Source organism: Morus notabilis, unplaced genomic scaffold (genome assembly GCF_000414095.1).
Source record: "Morus notabilis unplaced genomic scaffold, ASM41409v2 Scaffold1296, whole genome shotgun sequence".
NCBI lineage: Eukaryota > Viridiplantae > Streptophyta > Magnoliopsida > Rosales > Moraceae > Morus > Morus notabilis.
In genome coordinates this window covers 187557-207137 of record NW_010367016.1, presented here as the reverse complement: position 1 = coordinate 207137, position 19581 = coordinate 187557, and the positions used below count along the sequence as shown (strand labels likewise).

The 19581-nt window shown below is 35.2% G+C and overlaps 1 protein-coding gene across 1 annotated transcript; it reads left to right on the top strand.

The window, feature by feature from the left end:
* Positions 1-9526: 9526 nt before the first annotated feature.
* LOC21392601 (disease resistance-like protein DSC1) lies at positions 9527-18954 on the top strand. Its single transcript, XM_010111675.2, has 6 exons — positions 9527-9999; positions 15126-15897; positions 15976-16206; positions 16307-16606; positions 16694-17599; positions 17863-18954. Exons 1-6 carry the CDS (start codon positions 9527-9529, stop codon positions 18952-18954), a joined length of 3774 nt encoding a protein of 1257 aa, XP_010109977.2.
* The last annotated feature ends 627 nt before the right edge of the window (positions 18955-19581 follow it).

Here is a 19581-nt window from a genome sequence, read left to right as displayed (position 1 = left end):
TCCTCTTGAATACTCTCTCAAAAGCCAGACGTCATTCCACAGTCTAAAAGTCTTTTCTAATTGCCCTAGAATCATCTATTTATATGTTTCCGAGCATTAGGGTCAAAACGGGTAAGTTTTCTCGCGATTGGCCTTCAAAACGCGTCTTTTCTCGCGTCGTAGCGCCGCGGCGCTGCGTTTCTAGCGTTACGGCGCTGCTATGTAGAATTCCTGGGTGCTGCGGCGCTATAATGGGCGCCTAAGCGCTCCCCATTTTGCCCGGTGCACAATTTCTGCCGGATTTCAGCGCCGCGGCGCTGCAAACTGGCGCCAAAACGCCATCAGTTCTGCCCAATACGCTAATTTCGTAAAACTCAGCGCCAAGGCGCTATAGATTGGCACCTAAGCGCTGTGATTGCTATCTTTTCCACCGAAATTTATCCAAAAACCTTCCAAATGATAGACTTCCACCTATCTTTCAAACAAAGAACGAAAACACACATAAAAACTAACAAAAACCTCGAAACCAACTAGATATTAAGTATAAAATGATACTAAATGAGCGAGTAAAACTCACTCATCATACAGCCGCACACTTCTATCGTTTCCAAATTTAGGGCACAAAAGAAAAATATAAGAAGTAAATTATTTAATGGCTTTTACATAAGATACTTAAACTAGTGCAACTAAAATATGATTGTAGATTGATTCAAAATCGGTCATGCTTGCGAAGTAGGAGTATAAAATTTCTTCAGAATCAAGTAAGTTCAGATATACCCACTATTGCATTTTCTCTATATCTTATTTTCACCAGAGATGAAGGACGACATCGATCATACAACTGCTATGTTCCAAATACGTCAATGGGTCGATCGCACTTCTGTTCGAGGACTGTAGATTGCTTTATTGTAAGTTTATGTTTATGCTTTTCTTTCTCCTTTCTTTGTCATATGTTTTTATCATATCCATTTTAATGTAATGTTTTGAATGCTATTATTTCGCTTTTATTGTCTTTTGTCATTTTTATCATGATGCTTTTAACATTATTATTATCGTCATTTTGTTCTGACACTATCATGTGTCTTCATCTTTTTATTATCGCTCGAACATGCTAAGAACGTTATCATGGTTTGTTTTTGTTATACAAATAAGTTTTCGTTTTTGTTTTTCTTTTTTCCCTTTCAAAGACGTGCTACATTCTGTGACCAACGACATAACACCAGGTTAGAAAACATGTTTCCCACAGCAAACTAGCATTCAGATTGAAAATTACTCGCAGCAACTTTGGAGAGTCATGCAGGTTCAGAGTTAGCTTCAGAAGGTCCTCAATCAGAGTAAGTTATTCAGCCAACAAAGCCACAAAACAACCTTAACCAGGCAAGCATTTTCTTTTTCTTATGATGTTTTCGCACACACTAAAGGGGTGATTTTGCACGTGGGAAGTATACATGTAGGTGTGGACTGTTAGTGTTTCCTCTAAGTCTTGCCAAAGTCGTTTAATTGGTCTTGACAGCATGCCATGAGAAAGAACTATGGAATAGCTCATGAAGAAGCGAAATTGTCCATTTCGCTACTTCATGTACATTTCACACCTTAAAATGTTACAATAAACCATGATTACAATAAGCTAGGTTACAATGATTAACTAAGTGTACATTACTTTCTAAATAGTTAGTCATTTTATAACCATGATTAATCAAACAACTATACATTTACTCATTTTAAAGAATAAACACATTTTTTTTTTTTTAAAAAAAAAAACATCAAAATGACAACATTTTTAGGCATCACACTTATTACTTTCTCACTTAAGACAAAGTTTAGAGGAAATCCTCTAGACTTTGCTCTTTACACTTCCTGAGCTATTCCCCACCCCTTATAGTTCTTTCCATTCGGGCTCTGTCAAGAACTTAGAGCTTTCCTACAGTCCCCACTCTTATACCTTCTTTTGGTATTATTCTGTTACTCACAATATACGCTAAATTATCTCTCTTTCTAGTGGTTTCTTTTCAAAGACATGTCTTTTCTTTCTTGTGCATCTATATGGTATAAAACTCACAGTTGATAAGTTCAGGCCATGGTTGAAGATAAGGACCATTTATATATGGCTCATCTGTAAGCTAAGTTTTGCCCTATTTTCTGAGATTTCTAGTGAAGATTTGCAATGAAAAGAGATAGAGAAAATTAAGGCAATTATTAGCTCTAAACAAATTAGGATTATATCAAATATGAAGACTAAATCAGTCAACTTAAAAAGAGAAAGAAGCGATATACCTTCTTATGTGAACTGTGCAAACTGGAAGCCCGATGTGGAGTCTTGATTGCCTTGTAATTGAAATCATGAAATATCAAATACTAAAATTAAAACACCATATATTTTAACAAGAGCAAGAAGACATATCTACCCTATCAAGTCTGAGTCCCTTGCAATGGGCAAAGTTCTAATATTAAATTCAACCATGAGGTTCTTGTCATCCAACTTTAAGTAACAGTGAGATTTATTAGTATATGAAAATTAATACATAAAAATTAGAAAGAAAATATATACCTTATGTTCCAAAATTACTAATATTGAGGCATATAAAGCTCTAAGCTGAAATTCAGTTATGATGTTCTTGTGAATATCCAACTTTAAGCAACTGTCAAATGAAAATCCCATATGAATGGGAAGATCCCCTTTAGGACCTTGTAAGAGTGGACTCCATGAATTTGACACCATCTCCAATGAGTGTCTTTATGGAAAATGGAAGCTCAGGTAGAGATTGAAGGAATGCGGATTCTGTTAGGAACAAAGGCCTCACATGATCATGGGAGGAAGGCATCAGTCGGAATTTCAAGAAATGGAACCAGACTTTCGGTCCTGGCTCGAGAAGCCTCCTAGGGATTGTCATGGAACCACTTAGAAAGTTTGATCCTTTCAGGAATTCTAGTAGCATTTATTTCACAGAGATCTAGTAAGTGTAATCCAGGTAAAAAGAAGAGCTAATCAAGTATTTCAGGTACGCGGGTGTGTTGGAGGACTAATTTTGTAACCCCAACTAGTTTTTCAGTTGACTTCGGCAACATTCTAATACATGCTTCTTGTGTTTCAAGCACTGTTACATATTCCACGGGCTCTTTAATTTAACAAAGTTGGTTGGAAGGTTCTTAAGCCTTTTGCAGTTTCTCAAATCCAATACCAGGAGATGAGAGAGATGCTCAATTGACGGCGGCACATTCACTATTGCTGTCTCGGCCATATGCAAACATTGTATGGAAGTTCTGGAAATTCGTCAATATTTGAGCAGCCACATAACTTAAGATCCTGCAACAACTCCAGCTTGCCAATGCCTCGTGGAAGACGCTTAAGGCGTTTACAGCCTCTGAGATTTATCTTCACCAAATTTAGTGCCAAAGAGAGGTTTGGAGTTTCAGTAAGGTTGATAGATTCTTTAAGATTTAGAACTTTTAAGCTCACAATATGCTGTCACGAAAGAGAAATATAGGAATAAATTATATTATGCCTGTTATGTACACAACACATTTAAAACAAGTGAAAATTAAACTATACCTGAACGCCATCCCAAAGCTTCTCAAGCTTATTGTTAATCAAGTGTAGCTCAATAAGACTTTGAGGCCAAATTTTGGAGGCAAACGTTTTAGAGGAAAACTATCCCAATGAAGATATCTGAGCTCACTAGGAAGACATTTAAGACCTTTTTACGAACAATTTCTTTACCCATGTCTTGTACCAGATCATGCATCGACAGCCGGTTGGAACGATCCATTGTTAAAAGAGACCCGTCAATGAGAACACTAATTCCCATAGCAACACCCCAGCGATAGCTATCGAGTATTCTTTTTGCAACATCCTGTTTCATACCAATAAAGAAAGAAACCATATCGAGAAGTACATTTTTCTCCTCGGAACATAGGCCATCATAACTTATTTTCAACACATTCTGAACTTTGTCATAGGGAATATTTTCCAACGTTTTCAGTTCACTTTCCCATTCTTCTATGCTCTTTGGAACAAAGGTGACAACCCAACACTTTAAGGGCTAAAGCGACACCTTTAGCTTATTCGTTGACCACTCTTTTTGACATTTCTACATAAACTGGTGAGGGAGAGTTTCCCTTGAATGCTGATGCATAAAGTAGTTAAAGACCATCATGAGAATATAATTTATCATCAACCTTATATATTCCATTAGCTTCGATATTCGCCAGGACTTGCTTATCTCTTGTTGTTATAATGATTCTACTCCCTTTGCCAAACCAATCGCGATCTCTAACCAAATATTCTAATTGCTCTACATCATCAAGGATGACAAGCACCTTCGTACGCTGAAGCCTATCCTTTACAAATTGATTGACATTTTCTACATGCTCCTCCAACAACTCAGAGAAAAGTATCTTAGAGCACTTTTTAGCCCCATTTTAGCTAATTAAGATAGCTTAAGAGGAAATTAGTCCTAAGTCTATAAATATAACCCCTTAGTGCAATAAACCAAATTTGGCCATTTTTCTCTCCCATTTCTCTTCACCAAAACCGGTTCCCTAAGCTCTCTTTCTCTCAAAATTTTTCTCCCATTCCCCTAATCACAAATTACTTGCTAAAACCAAGGAGAACAAGGAGATCAAGGAGGCTTTGGTGGAGTCTATCCTAGTTGTCTTCAAGGGTATATTCCTAACCTTTTTCTATTCCGTTTTTAAGCAAGATCTAGCTATTTTGGTTAGGCTGTGATTATCTGAAGATATGGCATGTAATAAGTTCATGTGGTGGTTATAATGGTTCGTCTAAGTTTGATATTATGGTGTGTAAGTTTTATGTATGTTGAGCATAGATTAGTTAGGTTTTGCATGATTATGGTTGAGGGGGAAAATAAATTCCTGCATACACAAAAAAGGAAGCCTTACAGTTTGATTTTGAACTTTTCCCATTTGAAGCAAGAATTCGTGTCATGGTTCGGATCATTGTTCATAGATCGCTACAATGCTTTCTCTCATAAAAAACACAACGTAAATTGTGAAAGATTCTGAATCATGGTTCTGAACCCATGAACTAAATGTCCACTTAGATATTAACATTCTGAACAAATCTCCATGACTGAGAAAAATGTAGTTCAAACTCTAGGTCGAGTTTTTGAGCCGTTTTCTAAGGCTCCGTTCATTTCACCAATTCGAATTTAGAATTCGAGTTTTGCTATAATAAAAAGCTCTTAGAAACAGTCACATTTAATTTTTTTGCTACAATAAAAAGCACTTACATAAAATTACATTTTAATTTGAATTAAAAATTTAAATCAACAAACTGAACGAGCTTTAAAACTGTGAAAAAAACTAAACAAAACTGTCAACGGACACAGCCTCTTTTTTTTTAACATAAACAAGTCATTTCGAGGCCGACTCACAGTTTCCACGAAATACAAAAATTTTAGATCTCAACGTTTTGAATAAATCTCCATGATTGAGAAAAAACATAGTTTAGAATCTACGTTGAGTTTCCGAGCCGTTCTCGAAAACTGCCCAAAACAGTTTTCTGTTAATAAGGGGCAGCCACTTTTTCAACGTAAATGGGCCGTTTTGATATTGAATCTTGATTTTTACAAAACACGGAACTTTTTAGTTTCGACAGGACGTGAAAAGAAGTTTTGTGAAGAATAAAATTTGAAAATCAACCTTTAAATGACAGTTAATGGCAAATTTAAAAAACTGTCGGAACTGCGTGGGCCCAATCATGTGAACTAAAGACAGGTCAATTAGAAAAGTACCACTTCTGTCATAGTGTCATTCAATTCTACGTGGGAAAGTTAGAAACAAATTACTTTCAATAAATAAAAAGACAAATTTACTTTAAATAACCAGATATGGTTAATCTAGAGACGACTCGAAGTTGTGTGTATATACGGTTTCCAAGTAATTTCCTGAAGAATTTCTATTAAAGGTGAGAGGAAATGCGATGGACCTAAGTTCATGACTATTATCTCTTTCACCGGAAGCTAAATTGCTTGGAAAATTAAGGCTCTGTTTATTTCACTGATTTAAGTTTAAAATTTAAATTTTATTACAGTAAAAAGTTCTCATAAATAATCACACTTAATTTTTTTATTACAGTAAAAAATTCTCACATAAAATCACATATCAACTCGAATTAAAAAATCTGAATAAGCGAACTAAACGGGCTATAAATGTGATGTGCATGTGAACAACTTTTTGACTATCACAGTATTTGGCGTCTTGTAAAAAGGTAGATTGCAACTTCTTGGAACGTATGGCAAGTTATACATAATAATGTACGTTATACAATACACCTCACCAAGCTCTTTCTTTTACGTTTGTTTCAGAACTCAAATCATATAATTAGTTATGTATGTGAGAGAAAAATATTGTAATAAAAAAATTAAATTTAAATTTTTGTGAAAAAAAATACTGTAATAATAAAATGTAAGTTGTGACTTAAATTGTAAACTGAACAAGTATTAACAATATAAAAATTGTAGCCTGTTGAAAGAAAGGTGGAGAACTACCTGCTAATCTATTACCAACGAAGCATAATTTTTTTTTTTTTTTTGGGAGGATAAAAACTTGCCAACTAACCCTCAAATAAAGCTGCTTAAGTTACGGATATTCCTTCAATTTGGCTTTTTGAGATTATATATTAACCTAGACATAAGAAGTCAATATTATCCAAGAAAACATTCGCCGTATCAAAAGGGGCTGTAATTATTACAATAGAGGACGCGTGCAAAAGGAGACATATATATATATATATATATATATATATCTGTGTGTGTGGTACCTACCATGCAAGAAATTGGGCTGGAAATATCAAAGAAAGAAGCAAGAAAAATGGGCAAAAGCACACAACCCAAGAACTCACGCAAAAGATCTTCCAGATGTCTATGGTTCTGTTCTTTGCAGGCTATAATTGAGAATAAGGACTAATTTATGGCTCGTCTTTGGAAAACCGTATTTTGCCTATTCTATGAGATAGTGAAAAGGATTTTGAAATGAATAAAAACAAAGAAAAACTGGTTCAGTCCAAGAAAGAGTACTGATAATGTATTTGTAAACATTGCAAATTAGAAATTACTGCCAATAAGGAAAAGAAGTATTTTCTAATTGGAACTATATATAAGTAAAAGGAATATGATTGGTAAGTGGGAAATTAGAAATTTCGGGGCTTTTTTTTTTTTTTTTCTTTCTCTAGAATAATTGGTGTTACATTTTAGGTTAATATGTTACATTGCAGACGTTGGATATAAGCTTAGCAGTTGAATTTATTCGGCGCCTGATGATATTAATTGGTGGCATATGCATGCAGTAAAACCTTGTTTTCGAAAAATAAAATTAAAAAATTAAAAATAAAGGATAGACAAATGCAGGCATTGAATACTTAATTAAACACACACATATAAACACATACAATATGATTATTTATTGACCAACATAAAACTATAGTGATGTAAATTAATCAACCAAAATTTAATGAAAAGACAAGAATAGAAAATTATGGAAGCAACCCATAGCTTTCAGGGCTCCAAAAAGCAGGTTTATTTCATCCTATAGCCTTCCCTTCTGTCTTGGTTTGGGATAAGAAAATCATGAAATTCTACAATAAGAGAAAAATGCTACGAAAATGGCGAATTTAACATATTATTACCTGCAATAAGGTTAAGAAATGGCAGTAACAAGTCAAAGGAAATCGGAAAGTCTGGCTCTCTTAGGATATGGTTCGGATCATATCAGAGTCCCTCACAATGGCTCTAGAAGCAGAGTTACAAGAGCCAGGATGGTTGAGCTGACTAATATGATTGAATTGAGATTGGACAGATGAATGGATATCCGCAATGTCAAACCCCTTCGCGTCACGGACGAGCTTATTCCTCGCAAGCCAAAGAGTATCCACAAGTCGTATAGAAGCATAAAGTAAATAGAATTCCCCATCAAAATGGTGTATGTTTGAGTTTTGGATCACCAAATAACACCATTTCGAGAAAAGAAGCCACATTTGAGGCGCATAAAGTAAGAATTGCCCGTCCAGATATGTGATCATGACCACCTTTTTTAAGTCCTGATTCCTTCTATACCATGTGTACCCGAGACACATTTGCTTTTCTACTTTAATTTAATCGATAACTCTTAAGATCAACTTCATTGTGATAGCCAAAACTATTAAAAGGTTGTGCCTCTTCCAACAATCAAAGTGTTTATCCCTAGGGCCAGCTGCCTCCTTAGTTTGAACCTTTGCCAAGTAATTTGCATTTTGTCGATGTCCTTTATTTTTCTTTTGGAAGTTCATTCCGGTTATTTGAGATATCTCTTTGACAGTGAAGAAAATGTCATCCAATTAAGTCAACAAAATGGTGCCGTTTTCAAAGCTGAAACCCTTGAAGAAGTTGACAATGGACATAAAGGAATCTCAGGAACGCAGTTACTCCTAATTTATATCCTGGTTTGTACCAAATGGTACAAGAAAAGAAAGAAACCTCCTTCGCAATTCATAACGATAAGACCCTTTTAACATTTTTTGGAGGTTTTAAATCTTGCAACCTCATGATTTTGTAAAGTTCTAAAAACAAAAAGAAAAAAACAATACTTGCAACTCTATTTTGATTTTTTTGGAGGTTCTAAATCTTGCAACCCCATGCTTTTGTAGAGTCCTAAAACTTGCAACTCTATTTTGATTTTTCTAGAGGTTCTAAATCTTGCAACCTCATGATTTTTTTAGAGTTCTAAAATCTTACAATTGTATTTTTTTATTTATTATTTTTGGAGGTTTTAAATCTTGCAACCTCATGATTTTTTAGAGTTTTAAAATCTTATAATTGTAATTTTTTTATTTATTATTTTTCGAAGTTCTAAATCTTGCAACCTCATAAATTTTCATTGGGTTCAAAGATTTATAACCTGTACACCTTGAAACATGAATCTGATCAACAATAACAAATGAACTTCTTTTTCTGAAGATGGCATTTCGGTATAAGGGAATGATTAGAAAGAAATTTGTAGGACCAAGATACATCATGAATGAAAACACAAAGAACCAGATAGGATATGCAACCACACTTTTTTCTTTTTTCTTCTTTTTTCTTTTTTTTTTTTTAACCTTTCCTTCTCTTTCTTGACAATCTTTCCTTCACTCTTTCTCTCTCCCACTTTCACTCGTAATATATTATATACTCAATTCACTTTTTTTCTTACACGAAGTTTGCACAGGGATCAAAGGTCAAAAGTCCCATTTTTCAAACACGCCTACATATTGGCATCTGAAGTAAATTAACCCATTAAAATCAACTTTTCCTTTTTTTCACATTTTATATTTTGCGCATACGCATTTACTTCCTCCAGGAAATTATCCACGTGACCAAGTTATATGTATACATATATTTATTTATTTCTTATTATTTATTTATTTACTTTTTTTTTTTTGTTTCAACAAAGATGCTTACAGAGAAAGGTTCAATTACTTCAAAACTATATTATACACGACTTCGAGTCTACTCTTGTACTAACACCAGATTACTGTTACTACTATATACATCTGTTTTCAGAGAGCTTAGTTATGGCTGCATCTTCTTCTGCTCCAAAACAAATGTATGATGTTTTTATAAGCTTCAGAGGTGAGGACACTCGCCACAACTTCACCGGCCATTTTTATGCAGCTTTGCGTCGGAAAAAAGTTCGTGCCTACATAGACGAGGATCGTCTTGAGAAAGGAGAGGAAATTTCACCTTCTCTTTTGAACGCAATTCAGGAGTCGAAGATTTCTGTGCTTGTTTTCTCGAAGAATTATGCTTATTCGTCGTGGTGCTTAACCGAACTCGCTCACATCCTCCGGTGCAAAGTGGTAAACAAGCAGCTCGTTGTTCCGATTTTTTATCATGTCGATCCGTCAGACATACGCCAACAACAAAACAGCTATGCGGCGGCATTTGCCAAGCATGAAAAGCGCTTTGAGGATGAAAAGGTGCAAATGTGGAGAAATGCTTTGAAAGAAGCAGCCAATGTGTGTGGCTGGAATATTGATTTCAATAGGTATGGTACTTTCTCCTTTTAAGCCTCCTCTTCGTTGATTGACCAAAATTCAAATAGATGGAGTTAGAGATATTACTAATTTAATTTTTTAGTTTTGTTCTAAATTCGAATGACGTATCTATGTTATTTTGGGATATTGTTGTGCCAAAACGTCAAATTAAGCAAATTCAACATAAAATATGAATAACAAAAAAATCTAAGAGACACAAAGATTTAGCGTGGCTCAGCTTGTAGCCAACGTCTATGAACAGAAACGACGAAGAAATTCTACTATAATCAAAGAAGATTACAAAAGCCTATAAAAAATCTATCATCAACTAAATCCTGAATGCACTTAAAATCTCTCAACCCAAAATTAAGAACTCAACTGTCAAAGAATAATTCTATGACGAAATATTCTTACACCAAACAAAAGAGAAAAAATATGTATTAATAGGAGAATACCATGCGGCTGCTATCACTCTTTGCGGCTGCTATACTCTTGCGCGCCTCTAATATATACATATAGCATATATAATGCTTTCTCCAAGTCAAAGTCAGCAAAACCAAAACCTGCCACAACACTAAAATAAAGGGAAAGATATGGGCCTTGGGCCCAAACCAAAAAAATGCTTTGTGGGCTTAATTTGAAGCCACACCTAATACTCTCTACCTTAACGAAAATTAAGCCAAGCCAAAATATGAAACTCGTCCGTCATTTCCTCCAAAACCCCACAAGGTTAATTTCAATTTGCAACACCTAATAAGTCTAAACGACGCCTGAACTTCTAAACGGCAACCAACTTGGTCACCATACTTGTCAGAAGTGATTCAAAACAAACCAAATTGTCGAACTCTACCTGCTCACGAACACCTGGATCTGTATATGCAACTAGTGACTCCCTTTCTTCACATAAGATGACAAAATTATCAACTCTACGCATTTCCAAACTTAGTGACTTTGGCTCAACAAACCACAACCAATAGTCATTCACCCTAAACTCAAATCCTAGAAATGTTTTTGTCCTTCGCTCAAGCTTACCATCATTCACATGAGTACACACAGAACAACCAAATCTCAAAACAAAATCAACAGAGCAAAAAAACCATACCTCAAACGGAGTCTTCAATCCAAATGCAGTTGATGGAGATCTAACCAAATAGCAGGCTGGAAAACCAAACTTAGAAAGCAAACAACAAGCTTTCCCTAAGAGAGTTGAATTCATACTATCTACGACTAACAACTGTTGTGACAAATCTCAAATAGTGCGGTGTCTCACTATCTTCTTCTCGCAGAACCCATAACTCTCACCAAATTGTACACTATTATAGTTATCAATAAACGTCAAAACTGACATCCCCACATCACTCACATGACCCGAATGAAAATGCCATGAACGAGTGATCTTAAAATTTCAACAAACGTCAAAACTGACATCCCCACATCACTCACATGACCCGAATGAAAATGCCATGAACGAGTGATCTTAAAATCTGGATCTAAGCAAGATAAGACCACAGTACTAGCACCAACAACTATACTACCCTGCAGAAAATAGAGGCCATTATGCAACTCTCCCTTAATCACCACATAAGCTCCCTTATTGACTCTCAAAACTCCACTTTCAACAGAATACCGATAAAATTGTGAGTTGAGAGTCCCCACAGAAACAATACTTTTCTTCAAATCTGACACATGTCTAACATCAGTCAAAGTCGTAACTCTACCATCAAACATCTTAACTTTGGCTACTCCAACACTAGCAACTCTACAGGACATAGTATTCTTCATAAAGACAACACCCACATCAATAGACTGGAAGTCAATAAACTAATCTCTATTAGGGCACATATGTTGAGAACATCTAGAATCAAGAATCCAAGAAGAAAAATTGAAATTGCCTACGCAATCACCAGACACAAATAGGACATAATCATCATCCTTAAAATCCTCAACAATAGTAGTTGATGCTTCTTCACCAGTTTCCTTGTTTCCCTTAAGCTTTGGGCAATCAACTTTCCAATGCCCTGGTTGGCAACAATAATTGCAGTTGCCTTTTCTATTTTTAGGCTTTCCACTATTTTTGTTTTCACTTTTTTCAATTCCTCTACCACTAACAACCACTACACCTGATTGATTTTCATCCCAATTTTCAGATTCCTTTTTCTTTTGTTCTTTGGAATTCAAAGACGCCTTAACATCTTCTAAAGAAATAGTGTCTCTACCATATAACATAGTATCAACAAAGTGCTCATACGAACGAGGTAAAGAACATAACAAAATTAATGCCTAATCCTCATCATCAATTTTCACATCAATATTTTTCAAATCCAGAATAACTCTATTAAATTCATCAAGATGACTTTGATAGATATACCTTCTGACATGCGAAGAGTGTACAAACGTTGTTTCAAATAGAGCCGATTGCTGAGAGACTTAGTCATATACAGACTTTCAAGCTTAAGCCATAACCCAGTAGCAGTAGACTCGTCAGTAACCTCGCGCAACACCTCGTCTGCCAACGACAGTTGAATAGCACTGTGTGCCCTTTCCAAGAGGTCTTCTTTCACATCATCTGACAACATTGAAATCATTCTTCCAGTCGAATTTTACAATTTCATACTTTGTCATCTTTGTGGAAGTCATAAATCCCAAAATAATTTGACAAATAAACCAAATCTCTAATACCAGTTGTTTGCCAAAACGTCAAATTAAGCAGATTCAAGACAAAATATGAATAACAAAAAAATCCAAGAGACACAAGGATTTAATGTGGTTCGGCTTTTGGCCTACGTCCACGAACAGAAATAGCGAAGAAATTCCATTATAACCAAAGCAAATTACAAAAACCTATCAAAAATCTCTCACTATGCAAATCTCGAATACACCTAAAATCTCTCAACCCAAAAGTAAAAACTCTAACTGTCAAAGAATAATTTTATGACCAAATATTCTTACACCATACAAAAGAGAGAAAATATGTATTAATGGGAGAATACAATGCGGCTGCTATACTCTTGCACGCCTCTAATATATACATATAGCATATATAATGCTTTCTCCAAGTCAAAGTCGGCAAAACCGAAACCTGCCGCAACACTAAAATAAGGGAGAAAGAGGAAAATATGCCAAAATTTGAGATGAATTAAAATTAATAAGTTAATAGTTTACATAAGTTAATAAATATGCTAAATTACTGTTTTCGTCCATAACTTGTCTGGTTATGAACCATAACTTGACAAGTTATTTACGGTTTTTGTTCATAACTTGTCTGGTTATGAACCATAACTTGACAATTTTGTCCATAACTTATCTGGCTATGAACCATAACTTGACAAGTTATGGCCTATTAATTTCTATAACTAAAAATTAACCTATATACTTTCTTAAGCTTTTCATATTGGCATATTTTCTACTATTTCCGCTAAAATAAAGGGAAATATATGGGCGTTGGGCCCAAACCAAAAAACATGTTTTGTGGGCTTAATTTGAAGCCACACACCCAACAGATATTAAGGTTAGTTTTACATTGTCAGTTCAGGACATGTTTGCATATTATGAATGAAAAATGAATTCTTGAATCAAATGTTGTATTATTATCCCTATTACACTTCGTTACTTTTCTTAAACCGGTTCTTAACATTGGTTGTTATTCCTTGTTATAACTTGGTTTAATTTCATAGTTTGTAATTTGGTTTGTCTAACTGTAGGAGATTTGTAATCGAATACCAGATTTCTGTTGATGAAGAAGTATTGAGATTTCAAATTCCATCTCGAGTTCTAGTACTCTCTGGAATTCTTTCTATGCTCCTTTGATCTCTCTAATCTCCATTGGCTTTACTTCTCCGAAAAAAAATTATCTCTTCTCCTTCGGTTATGATCATAGAACCATGCAAGGAAAAAAAAAAAAACAAAGAAAAGAAAAAAACGAAACCACCAGCTAGCTTGAAGAATTTTGATTTATTGATTCCTTTGATTGATTTTTTTTTCTTCTTCTGTTGATGGAAAGCATCAGTTGATTTTAATTTTCTATCGGATACTTTGTGATTGAATTCCATAATTCGATTGATGAAAAAGTATTGAGATTTAAGATTTCCTGCTCTAGAACTCTCTGCAATTCTTTGGTCTCTCTAATCTCTGGTACTTCTCTGTAAAACATTTCTCTTTTCCTTCGATCATACATCATAGAGCCATGCAAGAAAAAAACAGGCACTAACTCGAAGCTTTCAGTTTGATAGATTCTGTAATTCGTTTATTTTATTTTATTTTTTTTCTGTTGGTGGGAGACATTAGGTGAATTTATGGCTCATTCATTTCAGTTATTCGAGTTTAAAATTCGAGTTTTATTACAGTAAAAAACTCTCAGAAATAGTCGTATTTAATTATTTTACTACAATAAAAAGCTCTTATATAAAGTCACATCTTAACTTAAATTAATAACTCGAATCAACGAACTAAACGAGCCTTTAATGTCCTATATTATCTAAGTAGCCTCTGTTATTTTTAATTTGATACCTAACATGAAGCTCATTCGGTACTAAGTTGAATTGTTGTGAAATCTGGTACAAGTTCAGTTCGTAGGTCTGGGCCCATGCAGTCCAATTTGAATCAAGTTCACCATCCGAACATGCTTTTGGAACAAAAAATCCGGATTTTGTTTAAGTTGAAAAATCTATGGTCCCGTTCATTTCACCGATTTGAGTTTTGCTACAATAAAAAGCTCTAAAAAACAGTCATATCTAATTTTTTTGTTACAGTAAAAAGCTCTCACGTAAAGTCACATCTCAACTCGAATCAACGAACTAAAAGGACCCTATATAAATTCCCATTTTTTGTATTTGACCACCTGAAATTTGGTGATTTGAACCTTTTCGCTGTAAGAATTTCAGAATTTTAAATTTAAACAATAAAATTTAAATAACATAAATTATCCTACGAACCAAAGAGAGCAATGGTTTTGCCAAACTTCCCCCAATTTCCCGATAAAGAGCCCACATTTGCAAAATGGCTTATTTAATCATTAGTTGCTAGATCTCTTTTCTTCTTACAAGATCTAAAAGTTAATAATTTCCATGTGTTCTTTCATAACTTGATGTGCATGTTTTATAATTAGTTCTTAGATTAATTGTTTTGGTATGTACGCCAGATCCGAGTCTGAAGTAATTGAGGAAATTGTCAAAGACATTCTAAACAGGTTGGATAACATGTCATCTAAAGATGAATTCAAGGATCTGGTTGGAATTGACAAACAAGTTCAAAACATTGAACTATTGCTATCTTTCAATTCATTAGATGTTCTTATTGTAGGACTTTGGGGCATGGGCGGTATTGGAAAAACCACCCTGGTCGAAGTCATATTCAGTCGATTTGCTCCTCAATTTGAAAGTTGTTGCTTTCTTAGAGACATTAAGGAGACAAAACGACATAAACTTCAAGAGTTACAAAAGAAACTCTTCTCTGAGTTGTTGAAGGAGAAAATAGTAAATGTCAATCAATTTGTAAAGGATAGGCTTCAGCGTACGAAGGTGCTAGTCGTTCTTGATGATGCAGATGATGTAGAGCAGTTAGAGTATTTGGTTGGAGATCGCGATTGGTTTGGCCTGGGGAGTAGAATCATTATAACAACTAGAGATAAGCAAGTTCTGAAAAATATCCAAGCTGATGGAATATATGAGGTTGATGAATTAAATTCTCATGATGCTCTTCAACTGTTTTATGCTTCAGCATTCAAGGGAACCTCTCCCTCACCAGTTTATGTAGAAATGTCGAAAAGAGTGGTCACTGAATATGCTAAAGGTGTTCCTTTAGCCCTTAAAGTTTTGGGCTGTCACCTTTGTTCCAAGAGCATAGAAGAATGGGAAAGTGAACTGAAAATGTTGGAAAATATTCCCTATGACAAAGTTCAGAATGTGTTGAAAGTAAGTTATGATGGTCTGTGTTCCGAAGAGAAAAATATATTTCTCGATATAGTTTTTTTCTTCATTGGTATGAAACAGGATGATGCAAAAAGAATACTCGATAGCTATCGCTGGGGAGTTGATATGGGAATTAGTGTTCTCATTGACAGGTCTCTTTTAACAATTGATTGTTCCAACCGGCTGTCTATGCATGATCTGGTACAAGACATGGGTAAGGAAATTGTTCGTCAGGAATCTCCTAATGAGCCTGGAAGGCGCAGCAGGCTTTGGTTTGCTGAAGATGTTTGTAGTGTCTTGAAAAATAATACTGTAAGTACCATATACATTGTGTGTGTTCGTCTGTGTGTGTTCCGGTTTTTTTTTTTTTTTTTTTTTTTGCATGCTCATTTATGAATTGTTTCAATTTCAGACAACCCCAGAAATTCAAGGAATGTCCCTGGACATGTCTAAAATTCGTGCTGCCATATGCATGAGTCCTAGACTTTTCAAAGCGATGCCTAATCTCAAATTCCTTCGGTTTTTTGGTTATTATGTTGAGGAAAAGCTGAAACTTCAAAAAAAAGGTCTTAAATGTCTTCCTAGTGAGCTCAGATATCTTCATTGGGATAGTTTTCCTCTAAAACGTTTGCCTCCAAAATTTTTACCTCAAAATCTTATTGAGCTACACCTGATTAACAATAAGCTTGAGAAGCTTTGGGATGGCGTTCAGGTATAGTTTAATTTTCACTTGTTTTAAATATGTTTTGTATGTAACAGGCATAATATAATTTATTCCTGTATTTCTCTTTCTTGACAGCATATTGTGAGCTTAAAAGTTCTAAATCTTGAAGGATCTAAGAAGCTTACTGAAATTCCAGACCTCTCTTTGGCACTAAATTTGGAAAAGATAAATCTCAGTGGCTGTATAAGCCTTGAGCGTCTTCCAGGAGGCATTTGCAAGCTGGAGTTGTTGCAGGATCTTATGTTATCTGGCTGCTCAAACATTGACGAATTTCCAGAACTTCCAAAAAATATACAATGTTTGTATATGGATGAGACAGCAATAAAGAATGTGCCGCCATCAATTGAGCATCTCTCTCATCTCCTGGTATTTGATTTGACAAACTGCAAAAGGCTTGAGAGCCTTCCGACCAACTTTTCTAAGTTAAAATCTCTCGAACAGCTCTACATCGGTGGTTGTTTAGCATTAAACTACTTGCCAGAAATTAAAGAGCCCATGGAACATCTAACTGTGCTTCAAACACAAGAACCGTGGATTAGACCATGGCCCTCCTCAAATGAAAAACTTGATGGGATTACAAAATTAGTCCTACAAGAAACCCGTGTACCTGAAATACCTGATTGGCTCTTCTCTTTACCCGGATTAGACGTGTTAAATCTCTGTGAATCAAATATTATTAGAATTCCTGAAAGCATCAAACGTTCTAAGTTGAAGCGTTTGTACGTAAGAGATTGCAAGTTCCTTCAGTCTTTACCAGAGCTTCCTCTTTCCATACAGGCTGTTTATGCAGCGGGGTGCATATCAATGGAGATGGTGTCAAATTCATGGAGTCTACTTGCACAAGGGCCTAAAGGGGATCTGTCCTTTCAGAGGCGGTTTTCATTTGAGGGTTGCTTAAAGTTGGATCACAAGAATGTCATAACTGAGTTTCAGCTTAGAGCATTATTCTATGCCTCAATACTACCAGTTTCGAAACATAAGGTATGTCTTTTCTTAAAGTTGAATTTAATATTAGAATTTTTTCCGTTGCAAGGGAACTAGTAGTAGCCAGACTTGATAGGGTATATATTTATATGTATCTTCTTGCTCTTGTAAAAATGTGTATGTTTTACATCTGGATGCCGGTTTCCGCACTTCACTTACACAAAAAGGTTGTAGATTCGAGAAGGTATATCTCTTCTTTCTCTTCTTAAGATGACTGTATTAGTTTTCATATTTGACGTAATCCTGATTTGCTAATTAAGGTACAGGAGAGGCATGTGACTCCGCTTGAAGTTATTGTTTCTTATCCGGGAGATGAAATTCCTGAGTGGTTTAGCTATCAAAACGTTGGAGATTCAATAGATATGATGCTTCCCACAGAGTATACAAATTTCATTGGTTTTGCCTTTTGCTTTGTTGTTGAAAATGCCCACAATGATGATATCAACAAGGACGTATATTTAAATTGGGAAATCTATCTCAAAACCAACAGTAATGGTGAAAGACGTTTCCAACTTTTGTCAAAATCCAAATATTTTGGAGGCAATTATGGCTTAAACCATGTGTTAATGAGCACGCATCTAACTGCAGCTGCATTTGACTTTGATCCTGTAATAGAGATGTCATTTCACTTCAGTTTTGAAGATCCATTAAAACGCAAAATAAAAAGTTGCGGAATCCGCCTGCTTTCTCTCCAGGACCCAATTGAATTTGGTATCATCAGTGATCAATATGTATTTGCAGAGGCGAATGTTGTCGCCAACGAGCTGCAACCAAGTGGATTTTTAAAGAATATCATATACCCTTTGTTCAGCTTTCAGGGTTTCCCGTCAAGGCAACAACTTTGTGAGAAGATATTGAGTTGCAAGATACTGCACAGGCACAAGACGTTTTGGTTGCTGCTTGTTTTGGATTGTTTGCCAGTACGAGAAGTTGTTAATTACCTAATGGATTTGGACACCACTTGCCCGCTCTGTGGCTTGGTTTCGGAAAGTGCCACCCATCTGTTTCTGTACTGCCAGAGTGTTGGGCCTCTTTGGTTCTTGTCGCGGTGGGGCCTCAACACAAATTCTCTCTGCTGTGATTCCATGGCTACTTTCTTGGAACTGGTATTATTTGGTGATCCAAACTCATTATGCCATTTTAATGGAGATTTCTTACTTTATGCTTCTGTACTTTTGGAAACTATTTGGCTTGCGAGGAATAAGCTCGTTCATGAAGAGAAGACATTTGATATTGCGGATATACATTCCTCCGTGCAAGCTCAATTCAACGATATTATTTCGCTTAAACCATATCCTAAGAGAGCTATATGTTTCAATTCCTTCAAACCAGTTTCTGCCATTGATCCCTGATTGCAGGTAATACTATACTAATTTCTCTATTTTTGCAACACTGCAGAGATTACAGCTTTCTTTTGGTGCCCTGAAAAGTGATGGCTGCTTTTGTCTTCTGATTTTTTTTTTTTTTCTTTTTGTTGGTACAGATCCCATTTATCTTTCGAATAAATTAGGGTGGATTAGTTTTTGGCTCTTAGTTCCTTTTTAGTTTTCAATTGGTCAAATTGTTTTGCAGGATCTCAAATATGGTTTATGAGCCATAACAGTAGGCAGGAGTTAACAAAATCTGAATTTGGATTATAAGTAGTTCAACAATATCCGAGATAATTTGTCGTCTACCAAACACACACTTTCAAATAATATTGCCAAAGGAAAATCCTTCTTTTCTTGAGTTGCACTAATTGCTGATTCACAATGTTTATGAATGCATATGCAGTCAGGAAGATAAAAATCAGAACACTTACCTTTTTTGCTTTTGTTTTCTTCCTTTGATTGTCCAATTCTTTACAGGCTGAAAAGTTAGAGCTAATAATTTCCTTAATTTTCTCTATTCATTGCAAAATCTTCTCTAGAAATCTCAAAAAATAGAGCAAAACTTAGTTAACAGATGAGCCATATATAAATAGTCCTTATCTTTAAGCA